At 41.7% G+C, this 18389-nt stretch overlaps 1 protein-coding gene across 1 annotated transcript in view; it reads left to right on the top strand.

Annotated features, from left to right (window-relative positions):
* PCSK2 (proprotein convertase subtilisin/kexin type 2) overlaps positions 1–18389 on the top strand; it is a 338142-nt gene that overhangs the window by 181839 nt on the left and 137914 nt on the right. The window contains exons 3-4 of the mRNA XM_066235935.1: positions 8868–8981; positions 11278–11386. Of these exons, the coding sequence (XP_066092032.1) occupies positions 8868–8981; positions 11278–11386 (223 nt within the window). The remainder of the gene's footprint in view (positions 1–8867; positions 8982–11277; positions 11387–18389) is intronic.

Below are 18389 nucleotides of genomic sequence, written 5' to 3'. Positions count from 1 at the left end.
CCTTGCTCAAGCCAGTGACCTTGGGCTTCAAACTAGTGACCTTTGGGCTCAAGCCAGTGATCTTGGGATCATGTTGATGATACTGTGCTCAAGCTGGTGACCTCGGGGTTTGGAATCTGGGCCCTCAGCATCCCAGGCCAATAATCTATCCACTGGGCCACCACCGGTCAGGCTGCATTATACTAGTTTTTGACAGTAACATTTATAGTATATCTCATAGTTTCCAAGAAGATTATTTCATATGATTATTACTTGTAAACCTATATGGCCAAAAATTCCATCTGCATGTTATATACATCAAGGGGTCAACAAACGTTTTCTGTAAAGGGCCAGAGAGCAAATACTTTAGGCTTTGTGATCCACGTGATCTCTGTTGCAACTCTTCTGCCATTATTGCGGGAAAGCAGCCAGAGGCAGGGTGTAAACCAATGGGTACATCTGCGCACAACAAACTTCATTTACAAAAAAACCAGCAGTGAGTTGGATTTGCCAATCCCTGCTCTAGATGAAAATATCATTCAGAGAACTGGAAGGACCTACCTCAGGATACACACAAACAGTAAACCAACCCAGGACCTCATTCCATTTCTTTCTAATTCCAAACCTAGTGCTTGCTCACTACACGCTGTGTTTAGGGTATGGTCCTTAGCACTTGGTAGAGTCACGACTTTGGATCAATTCACCCACACTTTCCACCTATCCCCTTTTTTCCCCACACATATTTGAGTAGCAGCAGCTGGGGCTGGGTTCCCATCATACCTTGTGACCATGGAAACTGAATGAAGGTAAATGACCCATAGAACCAAATCAAGTAACCTTGATGCTATTAGCTCTCCCTAAAGTGGCTTGCCAGCCATAGATAGCATAATTAATGAGACTGGTGTTGCATTTTCAGTCAGATTCACCTGTTACTTTCAGAAGCATATTAGTAAGCCCTCCCTCCAACAAAGAATTTGGACTGAGTACCCTAGATACATCTCCACACAGCATCTTCCTTCTGGTTCACTAGCAGAACAGGACCATGCAGCAGCGTCAAGGTGGAGTCTCTACAGGGGACAAAGCTTTGGGAAGCGGTGTTCTGTGCTGTGCTAGAGCTATTCATTCCCAGCTGGGCACCATGATCACTTTCTCTGTGGGCCCTGCTGGCTCCTCTCCACCTCTCACCCCTGAGCACCTTCCCAGGAAGGAGGAGCACTGTGGCAGGGCCACAGATAAAGTGAATACGGACAGAGCCTTCACCTCACCACTCCCCTTCTCTCCCTCATCTTCCTGCTCCTCCTCCCACCTGTCTTCCCAGGAACCTTCTATGTTAGACCAGGGTCCTTCTGCTCATGATGGAAAACAGCCATCCATGTGACCAGACAGGCTCTCTTCAGCTACATTATGTCTGTAAAGCCGGTAGCCAAGGCCAGGGCCACCAGCACAACAGCCCGGCCCATGCAGGTTCACATTGGATTCGGACAGTCGGTAAAGAAACAATGGAGCCAAAAACTGATGGGCCATCATCTTTAATCCTAGCTTGCACCCGGCAGGCAAGTAAAAACACACACTGGGCTCCAAAACTCACTCACATTCAGTGCTTACAAAGCTACTGACTTATCCAAGTTTCTTAGAATCAAAGGTTTCTAGCTCACCAGACTTATTCACCTCTGTTTCCCATCTCCTTCCTTCTCCCTGCACAAACTCTGCACAAACTGGCTTCTCACTCAACACTCCGCCATCTTGGCTGCTTCTCTTGGCCTCCTCCACGTGGCCTTACTCTGCTCTGCTCTCTAATGCTAATCCCAGGAACCGAGAGAGCAAGCTCCCGTTCTGTCCCCATTTTATAGTGTAGAAATCCAAACCTTTAATCCAATATACAAAATAGGGAAGTCTCTAATACAAAGTCACTTATCTGGGGCATGATAGGATTGTACCACCCCACATCAAAAAGGGTGGGAAAGGCTTAATCCCAAAACCAAGCCCCAGGCTACAAGGATCCTGCCTGCCCACAGCCCACAGAGACAAACATTAATATCACCTGGGCAACGGCCTCCACGTGGGCAGCGCCATCTTTAACAAAGTGAGCATAATATATATATTTTATCTGCCCAATAATGTCCATGGCCAAAGCTATTATTAATATATTATTATGACTATATTAATATACTAAAGCAGCTTAGCTTTGTTCTGCTTCTTTTCCACACTCTCCTCTTAGGAAAACCTCATTGAGAGGATCATGTCATTCTGTTCAAGGCCGCATTCCGGGGTACCTGGCATCTCTGGACAGTGGTCCTCTCAAGTATACCCCAGTCTAACCATCCCTGCCTCCACATTTGGCATAGCATCCATCATCTTTTCATATCCTTTTTCTTAATATAATCCTCTAAATCCAACTCATGACGTTCCTCCACCTTCCAGAAACGGGAGCAAGAGGAAGATTGAAATCATGCTGAAGCGCAACCCCAGATACAATGCACGTGTTCCAGCAAACGTGGGAGCTGGGACTGGACTGCTAAAGGCATTCCGGGCAGTTGCCTCTGCACTTCACTTCACTTCACTAAAGACATCTTTCGATCCATTCCTAATTACATTGACTTATCGCATGGTGTATCTTGCATACGGGGCTATAGTTGATAGATAGCAATTTGTTAATATCTTGTCACTGAGACGCAGTGACTGGAACTCTGGCCAGAGGCACGCAGCCATATCCTCTCTCAATTGATCGTCTTTATTCTTGCAAGATGGGTAAATCTCTCTAAATGAGGGCAATCAATATGTGCATTCAGCCATGATTGTGGCTTAACTCCCTGTTCTTTGAAAAGTTAAGTCCTGTGATTAGCCTGTAATTGGACTTTCCAAAAAGTCATCCCTGTCTGTTCAAGGGAGAATTTAAGTAGCCAGACTCCCCGACTGTTTGTTGCCTGTTTTCTCCCTCTGCTCTCCCTCCCAGCATTGACCTCCCTGGGTCACATCTTCCCTCCCCATAGCTCTCTCATTTCTGGATCCCTGTTTGGATCTTGACAACCAGGACCAGCTGTTGATAACAATACTTTGAACTAGAATAGAACCTCTGAGCTTAGGAGTGGTCTCCTTCCACCATCATCTTCCTCATCACTTCCAGCAATGGCATTTTTGGGTTCTTTGTTTTATAAGCTGTGTTCACCAGTTCAAACACTGGCATAACTCATTACCTTGAAGAGGCAAAGGCAGAGGTGGAGAGGTGCTCTTCCTGCCAGTGGGTCTTCTGCATTCAGGACACACATGCAAATGGACTCCAGCTGATTTCTCTCGCCATGTTTAATTTGATTTTCCTTCATCTAGCAAAGAGCAGGAAAGGCAAAGGCATCAGAGGCACTCTGGCCTGCTTTGGAATAAGACATGCCTGGCTTGAGGTGGGATGATACAAGGGAAGGCACCATCCCACTGTCTTTCCACTGGGCCTGAAATAGAATAACACTGACAGTGATTATAGTAGCAATTGTAGGCATATATTGGGTATGTGCTGTGAGCCAGGTGGTATGTATTATATGTATTTGCTCATTTGATCCTCACCAAAACCCCAGTATGAAGTAAGAGCAGAGAAGTAACACAGCAAAATACTGAAGTATGCAGACTGTGCAACCAGATTCTTGGGGTATTGTATGAGTTTTCTGGGGCTGCCATGACCAAGTACCACACCTTGAGTGGCTTAAACAACATGATTCTGGAGGCTAGAAGTCCAAGATCTAGGTGCAGATGGGTTGGTTCAGTCGGCCCTCAATAAACGTTAGTTATTATTAGGTCTTATCCCCGCTTTACAGGTGAGAAAGTTAGGAAATTTAGAAGGACACGAGCCAGCCCATAACAGTGGTAAATAAAATAATTCTCAGAACAGAAGATAATCATGCGACACAGTCGATGGCATCATTGATTCATAAACTTCAGTATTTTCCGTGTTCTTTTATGTTTTATAAACATAAAACTTTTTGTGTGCACACATCAAGCCAAGATATTCCCCACAGCCATTGGGATGGGTTTTCCTGTTACTCCCCTTTCTTCTGGCCCCTCCCCTGCTTAGCAGAATCAATGCTAATTAGCAGCTGTTTAATCATCAGCCCAGCCAGGAAGCAATCCAGAACCTGACCCTCAGAGAGTTGCATCCACCATTCAGCTGTCCCAGACACTGGAAGATTGACTGTGTTCCATTAGGGAGAGGCAATGTGGCTTAGCGGAAAGTTCACAGCATTTAGAAGTGGTCAACCTGGGTGACTCCACCATGTTGTCAACTGCTGGACAATGGCCTCTGAACCACTGTTTCTTCAACCATAACTATACCACACCACAGTTCTGTTAAGAAGATTAAATGTAGTATAATCTTATTAATGTAACTTAAAATAGTATGCTAGAATATGCAGAATATGCAGAGATAGAATCCACTTCATCCTAGTGTGTACATTGTAGATGCACAGAAACATTTTTCAGATAACTGAAAAATTCATAATCAAGGAGAGGGACAGAAGGGGAAGGGCATAGTGGAGTCGCTCAGGTAAAATTTGTGCTATTGCCTTGTGTTAAGTTCAGGTTTTAAAGTTGAACCAGAATTGTAGACTATCCATCTGTTCATTTTTCATAAAATAATACTCAATAGTAAACACTCCTACTTTCTTATATTTTTACTTGTATAGATGTTTACGTCCATAAGACCAACTTAGGGAAATATTCTCAAGTGAGATATCAAAGCTACCTGTACACTATTTTTTGAGAAGATAAGAAGCTATAATGAAGTTGTATGTGTATCATTGGGACTGTATCTAAGTGGTAATGAAAGGCATCATGTGTGGAAGGTTACAATTAAGAGGAGGAGAAAGAGAGAGTGAAATCAGCCTCTTAGTTATAATGTGAGGAAGAAATATAGACATTAGGAAATCCTTCTCTGACATATAGGGCTTTCTTACAAATAGAATTATAACACTGAAATCCTCCCCAGATGTCTTTAAAAATAGTTTATAACTTCATCTCTCTGCTCCTGCAATTTTACTTATGATAAAAAAAGAATCCAAGTGACCAATAAGTGGGAAATGATTGGATAAACTATGGTTACTCTATGGAATATTTAGGTAGCCATTAAAAAATAAAATATGTGAGCTCTACAGTAGCATATTAAAATTCTTATGGTTGGACACTTAGTGAAAAAAAGAATGCACAATTTTATCTATACTATGATTACTATTATGTAAAAATTAGATTTGAATGCAAATTCACATTGGAAAAGAACCCAGAAAAATAAAAACAATTGATGGTCTTAGGTGGCCTCGTTGTGGGGGGAAAACGCTGTCCCCTAGTTATTTGTGTTAATAAGTAAAAATATGTCTTAAAGACATTCATCTAGCGTAGAATTGTAGCTGTGATCTTCGTTAAGGACATGAAGATAAGCTAATACATTCAGAAAGTCCTCTGCAGCCTTTAAGTCCTAACTTCTAGTAACAGGAGATGCAGAATTGCCTGCAGCTAGGTCGTGCTTGGCGCCCCCGAGTTGTGCGAAGGGGTGGTGTCCAGAGGGTGCCACACTCCAAAGCATCGCTGGTCTCCATTAAAACCTAATTTGTAAAATTAGAAATTAAATTTATGGAAATGGATTGAAACAGTCTTCTCATTAGAAATGCACTAGGTCTGAGTTTGGAATGACATGGTCATAGCTGTCCCTGCACTGTCGTTTACAAAGATGAAACCTAATGATGCGCCTCCTGTTTTTATGCTGCTGGGAAACAACTAGCAGATGACAGCTTTCAAACTTCCATGCGGCAGACAGTCCTGCTCAGCAAAGATGCTAGTAAAGGGAAGGCGCTGTCTCGGTGAGACTTCATTGTCATAGTGACAATGAATCCAGTATAATGGGAGGCCCCCCCATGCAAACCAGCACAGCCTCCCATCAGTGAATAGAGCAGACAACGGCCTGCCTGTGGGGCCCAAATGGGAAGAGGAGATGGCCAGAGTCAGACTCCTCCCTTCCCAAGTTCAAGCAGCACTCTTATTCAAATACAGCGTCCACCCTCATCCTTGGTTTGGCTTTCTGTGGTTTCAGTTACCGGTGGTCAACCTTGGTCAAAAAAAATATTAAGTGAAAAATTCAAGGAATAAAGAGTCCTTAAGTTCTAAACTGCACGCCTTTCTGAGCAAATTATTGAAATCTCATGCCGTCCCACTTCAACCCAGCCGGGCTGTGAATCAGCCCTCTGTCCAGCATGTCCACGGTACGCAGGTTCTCCCTAACCCCTCATTAGTCACTCAGTAGTATTCTTGGTTATTAGAACAACTGTGAAGATGTCACAGGGCATGTATTCAAATAACCCCTATTTTACTTAATAATGGCCCCAAAGCACACGTGATGCTGGCAATTCAGACATGCCAAAGAGAAGAGATAAAGTGTTTACTTTAAATGAAAAATTATATGTGTACAAGGAAAACACAGTACTGTCCACAGTTTCAGTCATCCACATAGGAACTTGGAATATGGATGGGGGGCTATTATATTTGTTTCCACAGTAAAAAAGCATTTTAAGAAGGGTATATCTCGCTCTTTCCAGATTGAAAACTACATTGACTTGGACATTTTAAATGTTGTACATAGGCCTGACCTGTGGTGGTGCAGTGGATAAAGCGTCGACCTGGAAATGCTGAGGTCGCCGGTTCGAAACCCTGGGCTTGCCTGGTCAAGGCACATATGGGAGATGATGCTTCCAGCTCCTCCCCCCCTTCTCTCTCTCTCTCTCTCTCTCTCTCTCCCTCTCCTCTCTAAAAATGAATAAATAAATAAAATAAAATAAAATAAAAATGTTGTACATTAATGAATACACACAAGCACAGAGACACATAAATAAATGTATGCATATATTCTGTGGCCACTGTGAGAAGATGCTGCACAAACCTCTGACTCCAGAGAGAGTAACTGGCCAGGGACCTCAGCTGCTGTGCTTTGAAATCTACCACTGTGTTGGCAACAGTCCACACTGCCTGCTGGCCAACTACTCCAGCCAGTGACTGAGTTCGACAGGAGTCCTGAGGCAAGCCAACCCCTGAAAGACACAGGGATCCTCTCACAGCTGACCTTGGATCCCACTGGCCTTGCCAAACCTTCTTTAAACTATAAGACAGTCAAGGACACTTTTGCCCAACCTTGAACTCTCTCTCCTTTATGGCACCAAACTTGCAATACAGTCTCTTGCATTTTCTCCTAATAAACTCCTTGCGTGTTTAATCCCATCTTGGCATCTGCTTCTCAGAGAAAAAAAAAATACACACACACATACATATATATTACACACAAGTAATACAAATACATGCATACATACATATATATGTATTTGAATCATAACTTATCTCCATTTGATGGATACTAGTTGTATCCAGATTTTGCCATTATGAAAATATCCACCTGTCCTATTTTTTCAACTTTTTTGCTACTGCTTTGGGGGATTTTCAGCAATGTCTCTTGCTGGAATACCTCCAAAGAACTCCCAGAGCAAATGCCTACCTACCACATCTTTTCTACACATATAGCATTTTAAGTAGAGTTGAGTTTTTCTGGCAAATGAGCCCCAGGCCTTCCGTGTGAGTGTGTAGAGCCGGGAAAGGAGGAGCTGCCCTCCCACACTGCTCTTCCACACTTGGGAAGGCAGGACAGGGAGGGTTCGGCCACATCTGTCATCTCTTCATTCTTCCCTGCCTGCCACCACTCTGGACTTGGATCTTCTTGTCCCATACCAGAGTTCTTGATTGAAAGCAACAGGAGTTGATGCTGTATCACTTGAGCAAGAAAGAATTTGTTGGCAAATTATGGACTGTTCACAATCTACGGGAAGCTGAAGGATTAGTCCTGAGGGAGCCCCAGGGCTGGCCAGTAGGATGCAGGTCCTGGAAGAGAGCTACCTTTTGAAGCACCTTTGTGGCAAAGAGGAGCAGGTGCCTTAAATTTCACTCCCACTAACACAGAACCCGGTGGATTCAAGGCAATGCCTCAAATATACTAGGGATATTGGAAAAAAGAAGAAATAAATGTTTGACTGCGAAACGTAATTTTAAAAAACAATAAGCATCCAGTGCACATTTTCTTATACATTTACAAGTTCTTGAGTTTGTAAACATTCAGAGAGTAGCCATGGCCACTGGATGATAAGTGAGCTTTGACCCAAGTAGAAGAAAGTTTCCTGTTTGAGACAGAGCCTGGCTGTTGCCAGGAGCCTATTTGAACTATTTCAGCTCCTAAGTTGTATTTCCATCCAAGAGGTTGGGGTTCTGCTTTACTGTCCAAAATTAGGGACCGTTATTGCAAGAACAGAAGCACCATCCATCAATTTCTCTTTAAAGCTTTCTCATGTTCCTTCTAGAGCAATGATAGGGTCTTACTGGCTCTCCACACAGGTTTTGTGCGTGTGCGTGTGTGTGTGTGTGTGTGTGTGTGTGTGTGTGTAGTTTTGGGCTGATTCCCAAATGTGATAGTACAGTACTGTCGACAAGTAGAAAAGCTGGGAAGTCCTCCAGAAAAACGATCTATAAGGTTTCACTGTATACCTGAATTTGTATCACTCTCCTTTCCTTGAAATGTTCCTTTGCTTCATTTTATTTGCTTCATGACCCTACCACCTTATTTTCCTTGAGAATACTCTTTTATCCAATACTTATTTTAAGGAAACTCACTCTGAGCCATCACCAAACCTGTTTACTCATTGCAAGCAGAGGTCAATGCTCTTGGGAAATAATCATAAAGTGGGAGTGTATATGAGATGAGCTTGGCTTCACCTGAGGAATAAAACACCTATTTACAAATAAAACTTGACTTGTGGAAATTAATTTCAAATGAGGGATGTTTAGGTTGACATTCAGGTAATGTGCCAGTATTGTCATTCCAGGTAAAGACGGCCTTGCAACAAGAAGGTTTCAACCGAAAAAAGCGAGGGTATAGAAATATCAATGAGATCGACATCAACATGAATGATCCTCTTTTTACAAAGCAATGGTATCTGGTAAGTGTCTGTATTATTCCTAATGTTTCTCATTTGGAGACTTCAGATTAAAAATGCATTTCTATTTTCTCATTATTCTTTGGGACATTAGCCAGCATCCGACTCAGTGAACCACTCTGTCCCCTCTGCTATGTATTGATTTTCTGTCACCACCCAATCCTTTTGCCCTCTAATCTGCTTTCTTCTGAAGCGCTAAGTAGCCATGGACTCCAAGGGTCAAAGCAACTACCAACAGCAGATTAGATCCTTCCAGACTCTGAAAAAGTCCACCGGGGTATGAATGAAGGCTTGCAAAAACACATAAAAGGCAAGTCAAAGGTCTGGAAAGAGTTGTCTGAGGTCTCAACAATCAGAGTAACAGCAGAGCACAGTGAAATCACAGGTATAAAAGAAAGAATCAGGTGATTTCACAAGGGTCAAGCAAGAGACCTCAGAGACTAACATAACAGAAGTAACATCTATTAGTGTTTACTAAACTAATGACAGGAAATCAGTTCCATGGGACTTAATTGATGCAGGATTCAAGGCAGGAAAACCCAGTCTGTCTGGTGAAGTGAATATTTTCTGACTCACCAAATTTCTGTTCATTTGGATGGGTCCAGTGATATTTAAAAAGAGCTCAAGGCCTTCAAACAAACCAAACTGCAGAATACATTGAGGGGAAAGTGGTGACTAATTTATAAAAGTAAGTGAAGCTTTATTTAAGATTAAAAGATGTTTAGCAAGAAAGTAAATAAATTATGACCCTGTGGAATGCTACATGATGGGGATGCATCACAAACCCACTCTTAGAGCTTCAGAACTTGACTATGCCTTATGATTTTTGCATGGAATTCTACAAATCTCATCTGGGTAACTAAATAAACTTGTATGAAGTCAGCCCTTCATATACATGGGTTCCATACCCATTGATTCGACCTACTGGGAATTGAAAATATTCAAGAAAAAAGCCCTGAAATTTCCAAGAAGCAAAACTTAAATTAACCAAATACAGAACACTAAGCTGAGTCCATGCAAATAAAGTGATATGTAGGTGTATCCTGCTGTGACCTGTATGCAAAACATAAGTTATATGCAAATACTATACCATTTTATATAAGGGACTTGGCATCCACAGGAGTTCTGGAACCAGTCCCGCACAGATACAGAGGGATGACCATATTATTCAGGATTGGCTAAGTTTCTTGTAATAGCAATCCCCAAATCAAAGTGGCTTACCAAAATCAAAGTTCCTCGCTCATGCTATGAGCCAACGTTTCATAATCCCTCACGAGCTCAGGCTGATCAAACTCTATCTCCACTCCTTCTTGATCACTGCTTTTGTGAGCACATCAAGGAAGGCAAGGGGCAAATTGCACATTGGTTCTTAAAGCTTCTGTATGGATGTGACATATGGCACATGAGCTCATATTCCATTGGACAAAACCAGTCATGTGGTCATTCTTACTTCCAAAGGAATGGAGAGGTATAATCTTAACACATGCCTGGAAGGGGAAGAGTGGTCATTTTTATGAAGAGCATTAATGACATTCATATAATGTCTTAGCAAGATCATAATAGCCAATTGGTCACTGTGGACTTCTACTAGTACAAACTCTGATGTCACTATTTTTTCATGATTCATCATTGAGAAAATCTACACAGGACAAAGATGCATGAAGAGAGTTGTGAGCGCATTTATTAGGGGAGTTTTCTTTGTTTTCCTTTAATTCATCTTTGAATTTTTTTAAGTGGAAGGATTTATTTTACCATTATAATATAGCATTAGAATAAGCACTAAAGTTGAGCCAACTATCTTTAATTCAGTTCAACAAATATTCTTAAGTAAGATTGGTTTGTTAATACTGAACTCAAGGTAAATAGAGCATTCTCCTCTTGCAAAAGATATACACATAGCATAAAGTAAGAAAATCATATTCAAGTAAGAATAATCCAAAACATTGTGTGTCCTAAATTCAAAACATGAAGTATAAAAAAACTACAAAAGTAAGCGCTTAATTCTAAATTGGGGAGGGTTTCTTGAGATGGCAGCTCTAAGGAATTTAAAGATCATAATCAAGTCACAAAAGATGTGAAGATTGAAATTGGGTTGCATACTTATAGAAAATATAAACTGGCAATTGTGTGTATCAAAAATGAATTGGGGGGGCACCCAGAAGCCCTGGTTCATGGAAGATGGGGCGTTTGGGCTGCCCTGGAATGTCAGACTGCTACAGAGCGTGTCAAGCAAACATGTACACGTGTACTTTACTACACCAAATCAATAAGATTCTCTGCTTTGGAATTCCTTCACCAGATCAATACCGGCCAAGCTGATGGCACTCCTGGCCTTGATTTGAATGTGGCAGAAGCCTGGGAGCTGGGGTACACAGGGAAAGGTGTCACCATTGGCATTATGGATGATGGTGAGTATTTCAATGCCTTTACCTCATTTGGAAGCCAGTGTGGCTTCACACGCCTTCTGTATATCAGAGAGTTCCTGTTCTGGAGGCAGACTAGCCAGATGCTGAGCCAGGCAACCATCTATACTATGGCCAGGCCCTCACCTGCCTCCAAATCCATGGTCCTCAAATCTGAGGATACCATTAACAAAGATTTATTGAATTAATAACTTTTTGAAAATAAAAAAAAATAAAATAAAACCTGATTGTCACTTCACATTAATTTCTTATAAGCCACTGCTTATACTTTACCTTAAAATGTCTCCTCGACCTCTTTGTATTTCACCATCTACTTCTCTTGATCCACACTGTCCAGTGTGGTAGCCACTAGCCATATGTGGCTATTTACATTTAAACTGTAATTAATTAAAAGTGAGTAAAATTAAAATTTCAATCCCCAGCTTTATTTCAAGTTATCAAAAGCTACATGGGTCTCACAGGTGCTGAAATGAAAGCCAACTCCATTTTCATCATCACAGAAATTGCAATGAAGACACTGTAGCTGTAAATCCATGAAATAAATTGCTTCTTAGCAGCAGGATTGGGGTGTAAAGAATTTCTGACTTTATTATTACTTTCAGAATGAACCCCTGTAAAGCAGACTTTGATAACATTTTATGACACATGCTCCCTATAACATGTCATCCTATCCCAAAAGCCTGCCAGGTAAAGAGTTAACAGAGCTTTGTTTTCCATAGTTTGTGATATGAAAATCGATGTGTTGGATAAACTGGTGTTTTTTGGGGGTTTTTTTTAAATACACACGTGCTTGGTTATGCCAAGATTCAGGAGCAGCTCTTCCCTGTAGTCATCTCATTCGGGAGGTACTGTCGCCTTTCATTAGCCATCTGGCCTTCCAGAGAAAGCCGCGCTGTGCAGTTGTGGCCCAGTTACATAGAGAGACTGCAGAGATGAAACAATGGAGAGAGCCTTTCCCTTCTGAAGCTCCTTCAAAGAACACTGTGTTCTCTAAAGCAGAATTGATGGGAAAACAAGGGGAGCCAGAGTGATTAAAATTGCTGCTGTCTTCGTGTGGGCTCATTAAATAGCGACATAAAAACAATGCCTCGCTGTTTTCTGATGTGTTCCGGGTTTTGAAGTGGATGTAAAAGCTTTCTCCAGGGGCCGAGGGCTTTCACAAGAAGGGAGGTAGCTCGGCGCGAGAGTGCGTGCGCCCCATGTCGGGAGCCTCTAACGGTCTCCTCCTGATATTCTGCTTTAGAAACCAAAGTGGCAGAAGCCAGCTCATCCAGGAGAGAGATGCACCCACTTTTGGGGAACCCCTGCTGGGAGATGTTGTGATAACCATTTCATACAGCATTTCTACTGTGCACCCCATGCTAGGTATTAGAGAAGCGCCCTAAAAGTGGCTTCACAGTGACAACAGACAAGCACACTGCTCTTATGAAACACCCCACAGTCCTGTGATGCCTGCTTCAGGACTCTGTAAATGTAGCCCCCTTGCCTGACTGTCCACATCCCTTTGAGGACAGCAAAGATGACTCCTGACTCTGCTCTGTGTGCCCAGGCTTGAGAGGCCAAGACTTTCAGAAAGGTTTGGCAGAATCTGTTTGATACTATTTCTTCTGTTGATTAGTAGCCTTTGGGATTCCAAAAAAGCACACTCTTTGCCTCCCAATTAAAACTCCTAACCTCTTCATTGTTTTGGTCACCTACTGATGCAGAACAAACCACCCCAAAATTAAGTGACTTTAAACAGCCACCATTTTGTGATCTCTCACAGTTCTGTGGGTTGACCAGGCTCAGCCAGACAGTTCTGCTGCTGGCCTTCCTGGGGTCTCTGGTGCAGCCAGAGTCAGAAGACAGCGGGACTGGATTCAGCTGGACACTCCCTCCCACTCCACACAATCCCAGGGCCTCTCCAGTCCCTGTGATTTCTCCAGTAAAGTAGCTGGATTTTTTACAGATGGCTCAGGGCTCCTAAAAACAAGAATTCTAAGAAACAGAAATTGCCAGTCTTTAAAGTTTGTGCCTGGAGTGGGCAAGTACCACTTCTGTTGAATGAACAGTCTCAGGGTTAAAGTTTAGAGCAGGGGTCCCCAAACTACGGCCCACGGGCCACATGCGGCCCCCTGAGGCCATCTATCCGGCCCCTGCCGCACTTCCGGAAGGGGCACCTCTTTCATTGGTGGTCAGTGAGAGGAGCCTAGTTCCTATTAAAATACTGGTCAGTTTGTTGATTTAAATTTACTTGGTCTTTATTTTAAATATTGTATTTGTTCCCGTTTTGTTTTGTTTTTTTACTTTAAAATAAGATATGTGCAGTGTGCATAGGGATTTATTCATAGTTTTGGTTTTTTTTATAGTCTGGCCCTCCAACAGTCTGAGGGACAGTGAACTGGCCCCTTGTATAAAAAGTTTGGGGACCCCTGGTTTAGAGGGAGGGAATGGATTCTGACTCCTGGTACAGAGAGAGGTATGGGTCTGGGGCAACCTTTAATTCAACGTGTGCGTATTCAGTGTGACAACTGAAGAAAAAAGGGACTGCCAACTCATTCTCCAAACCCACTGCTGAAGAGCAAGATGAGCACATTTGGGACAAGAGTAGCCTTCCATGCAGCAAGGACAAGCGCAGGAGCTCAGCAGCCTCTCACCAGGCCTCTCAGCTGGGCATCTCTGCCCTGACACCTAGGAATGGGGAGCAGTGAGGATGAGGCTGGGTGCCTCAGAGCCTCATTGTCTCTCTTAACTGCTGGGACATATGAATGGCAGGATATCATTTCCCAGATGTACTCTCAGCAAGATACTAATGCCACACAAGATAAAAGGCACACAGATGCTGACCCAGACAGCTTAGGGTATTTTATAAAGCACTGGCTTTCTATATTTTGGCCTGTTTGGCAAATGTTCTATTATTTTATGTGAAAGTTTCAATTTGCGGACAGCTCATTTTATTTTTTTTAAATATTGTCAGCATATAATACTATATTAGTTTCAGGTGTACAACATAGTGATTCAACAATTACATAACTTATAAAAACTCTAGTAACTATCTACCACCATAAAACATTATTATGGTATTATTGACTATATTCCCTAAGCTTCAAAAGCCTACTTTTAATAGTCTTTGATCCCCCTCTGGTTGCCCAAATAAAAACTCAGTCATCATTCCCTCTGCTGGACCCAGTGACTTGATTGATGCTCAATAAATATTTGCTGCCTTCCGTTAGGTCCACAATGTCATTTCCACATACTACACATCACTAGGAGAGTTCCTCCGTGGTTAACTGTTGCCCAAAGGGGCAGAATGCACTTGTTAAGGGTCAGTGCTAACATTTCAGGCAATTAGATGTCAGTAAGGACCCCAAAATGATAACAATTGACCCTTTTTGTTGTAATGGAATTGTTTGGTGTTGGGGAAAATAGGATATTACCATAACAAGATACAACGATGGTCAAGAACAGTGGTGGGATTCAGCCAGTTCTCACTGGTTCAGCAGAACCTATACCTAATTTTTTGTTGAGTTCGGCAAACTGGTTGTTAAAGTGGCATTTGTAATCAAGGTTCTCTCTAAGGTGGGCGCCTGGGCAGCTGCCCAATGTGTAAACCACAAATTTACATTCTTTACTCTTTTTGAACATTCTTCTGCGCAACAGCGAATTCTACATGCCTGCAGTAATGTTCATTCCATCCATACGTGAAAAAAATTGCAAGTGAGGATGCCAGTCAAGAAGCAACATGAAAATATCTTAAATAACAGTTTTATTGTTTTTGTCAGGTATCATTTAATATTTTTTCATTAACATTTTAAAACTCTTTCTTAAAACATAATCTAGTTTTATGTACCTCTTTTATTGTTCTTAAGTATTAAATGCTTGAAATAATAAATTACCTTTTGGAACATTGTTTACTTATACATAAAATGGTCATTAGGGCAGAGAATTGGTTGTTAAATTATTTAAATTCCACCACTGGTCAATAGTCACCAGCCCAAGTATGATTCAGGGCAAGAGGTTGGTAGTTAAGGTCAAAGATGGTCAAGACTAGCTGATATCAGTTGGAGCCAAGGAAATAAGATTGAAAGCCAGGGAGGTGAGATCAGGGAGAGCATTAGGCTAAAGTAACAATAACTAATATTTATTGAGTTCTCAATATATACTAGGTACTACTTAGCATTTTGGAAACATAGCCACAATTATTTTCTAAGGTTAATGTTACTACTATCTACCTTTTGAAGACGAAGTAACTGAGGTTTAGGAAGGCAAAAAAAACTGTCCACAGTCTCACAATTCATCCTAATCACCATCCTCAGTACTTGGACCTGCCTCTTGGCTTCACTTCCCTGCTGGGACTTTTCGAATAGGATCCCATCTGTGCAAGTGGAGGTCTAAGCTTAAGAGTAATAGTCAGTTGCCTGACCAGGCGGTGGCACAGTGGATTGAATATCAGACTGGGACATGGAAGACCCAGGTTAGAAAGTCCAAGGCTTGAGCACGAGCTCAACCGGCTTGAGCATGGGCTCAAAATAAGACCAGTGCCCCCAGCTTTAGCGTGGGGTCCCTGGCTTGAGCATGGAATCATAGATATGACCCCATGGTCACTGGATTGAGCCCAAAGGTTGCTAGCTTGAGCCCAAGGTTGCTGGCGTGAGCAAGGGGTCACTTGCTCTGCTGTAGCCTCCCCTACCCCATCAAGGCACATATGAGAAAGCAATCAATGAACAACTAAGGAGCCACAATAAAGATGCTTCTCATCTCTCTCCTTTCCTTTCTGTCTGTCCCTATCTGTCCCTCTCTCTGACTCTTTATCTGTCTCTGTCAAAAATAAAAACTTTTTAAAATTAAAAAAAAAAGAATAACGGTCACCCACTGTTAATACCCATAACCTTCCAAGAGATTTAGGACTCTGCATCACATAGAAAAACAACATTTTCTCTCCTAACTTGGGTTTCACAGTCCTCAAAAGGTTCAGCAGGATATCTGTTTCCATTTTTATTGTTGTGTAGCAAATAACTCCAACAGTTAGCAGCTTAAAATAACTAATATTTTCTCATGATTTCTTTGGCATAAGAAAAGCCTGTCCGGGCAGCTCTCACCTGAGGACCCATTCAGCTGAGGTCAGATGTGGGCTGGGCTGTGGTCATCCAAAGGCTTAACTGAGCTGAAAGTCCAAGATGGCGTGCTCTCAGGCTGGTGATTGGTGCTGGCTGCTGCGAGAGTTCAGCAGTCAAATAGAGTGACTGCATGTGGGCTTCCCTCATGGCGGCTTACTTCCTGAGATACAAGCAAGTGTCCAAAGGAAACAGGTGGAAGATGCCTGTCCTTTTCTGACCTAGCCTTGGAAGTAATGCAATGACATTCCACTATATCCTAATTATAGAACAGTCACAGCCCACTCAGATTAAAGAGGAAAAAAATAGACTTACCTCTAATGGGGGTGGGGGGTAGCATTGTCATATTGTGGAAGACCATATGGGATCAGAGATATTGAACCATCACCTTTGAAAAACACAATCCGTCCATTGAGGGCTACTCTTCAGCAACATATAAGTCAGTGGGGATGGTACAAAGAGCTAGCTTTCTTAGAACAATGGAAGGAACTGGGCTTAGAGGACCAGGGTCCTGAGATGTAACACATCTCAGTGGAACTATGAACATTCTAACTAGGAATATCTACATGGAGCTCCCTGCTGATTCCCTGAGGTCTCTAGAATTGTCAGCGCTTCCTGAGATTAGGACTATTCTGGTATAAACTTCAAACTAGTGGCAGGATGCTAATGGTTTACAAACAAAAATATAACCAAATACTTTTGATTTGTGTTCCACATTATGATTGGCTGGTGAAGAGGGCTACAAGCCCTGTAGACCACAAGCCATAGTTTTATAGCTCAGGATCAGCGTCCAAATTAAACTGCTCCCAGGCTTACATAGTCCCTGTCATTCATTGCTGAAAATAAAACAAATGCACAAAAATAATAATGAATGTATTACTAATACAAAAATTAAAAAAATAAGCTGACTTAGAAAGTGTAGTCAGTATATTCCCTCTGAAAATATAAGCAGGCATAGAAAACTATTAAATTACTATTTAATTACCAGGTTATTACTTTCCTGCTTTGCTTCATTATTATTTTTCTGAATCATGTCTGTCATCCTTCACAATTCTGTAAATAATCTTTTCTTTCTCAGACCAAAGTCTGTGTTTGTTCTAACTTAACACTTAGTCTTCCCCATAACCTAATTAAAGATCTTTTATTTTAATTAGGCTAAATTTATCTTGTTTTGATTCTAATTTCATTGTGAGCTCAAATTATCTCTTTGCCTCAATATTTTTCCTTCATAGAGGAGAGACTAGTATTTCCCAAAAAAAATCCTCTCCTAAAGAACCTGCACTATCAGAACATAGAGTCATGTTTAAAAATTGATTCCCTGTCAGGGAAAAAATATATATACATATGTGTATGTGTGTGTGTGAGAGAGAGAGAGACAGAGAGAGAGAGACAGAGAGAGATTTTTCTTTTACCTTATCTGTATGTTACAATTTTTTTTGCCTAACAATGAGCTCACAAAATTTAACCAACTTTAGCAAATATCATATATACAACAATTTAATTCCAACACAGCATTCTAAAACCAAATAGATTTTTTTTAATGTCTGCTCCTTGGTATTACTGACATAACTTGACTGGTGTGGTAGACAATGGTACTAAGATAATTATAGAAATATGATTTTTACATATTTACAAAGGAATACTACACAGCCTTGAAAAAGAAGAAAATCTTACCTTTTGCAATGGCATGGATTGACCTGAAGATTATTATGCTAAGTGAAATAAGCCAGACAAAGAAAGAAAAAAATCATATGATCTCATTTATATGTAGAATCTAATGAACAAAGTGAACTGAGGAATGGGATAGAGACAGAGGCGGAGTCACAGGGAGCAGAGGGACAGCTGTCAGAGGGAAAGGGGAATGAGGGGAAGGGATCAGAGAAGGTGACGGGATT

The sequence above is a fragment of the Saccopteryx bilineata genome, chromosome 6, assembly GCF_036850765.1.
Source record: "Saccopteryx bilineata isolate mSacBil1 chromosome 6, mSacBil1_pri_phased_curated, whole genome shotgun sequence".
Classification (NCBI taxonomy): domain Eukaryota; kingdom Metazoa; phylum Chordata; class Mammalia; order Chiroptera; family Emballonuridae; genus Saccopteryx; species Saccopteryx bilineata.
The sequence above is the reverse complement of the archived record's forward strand: the minus strand, read 5'-3'. Positions and strand labels throughout refer to the sequence as shown.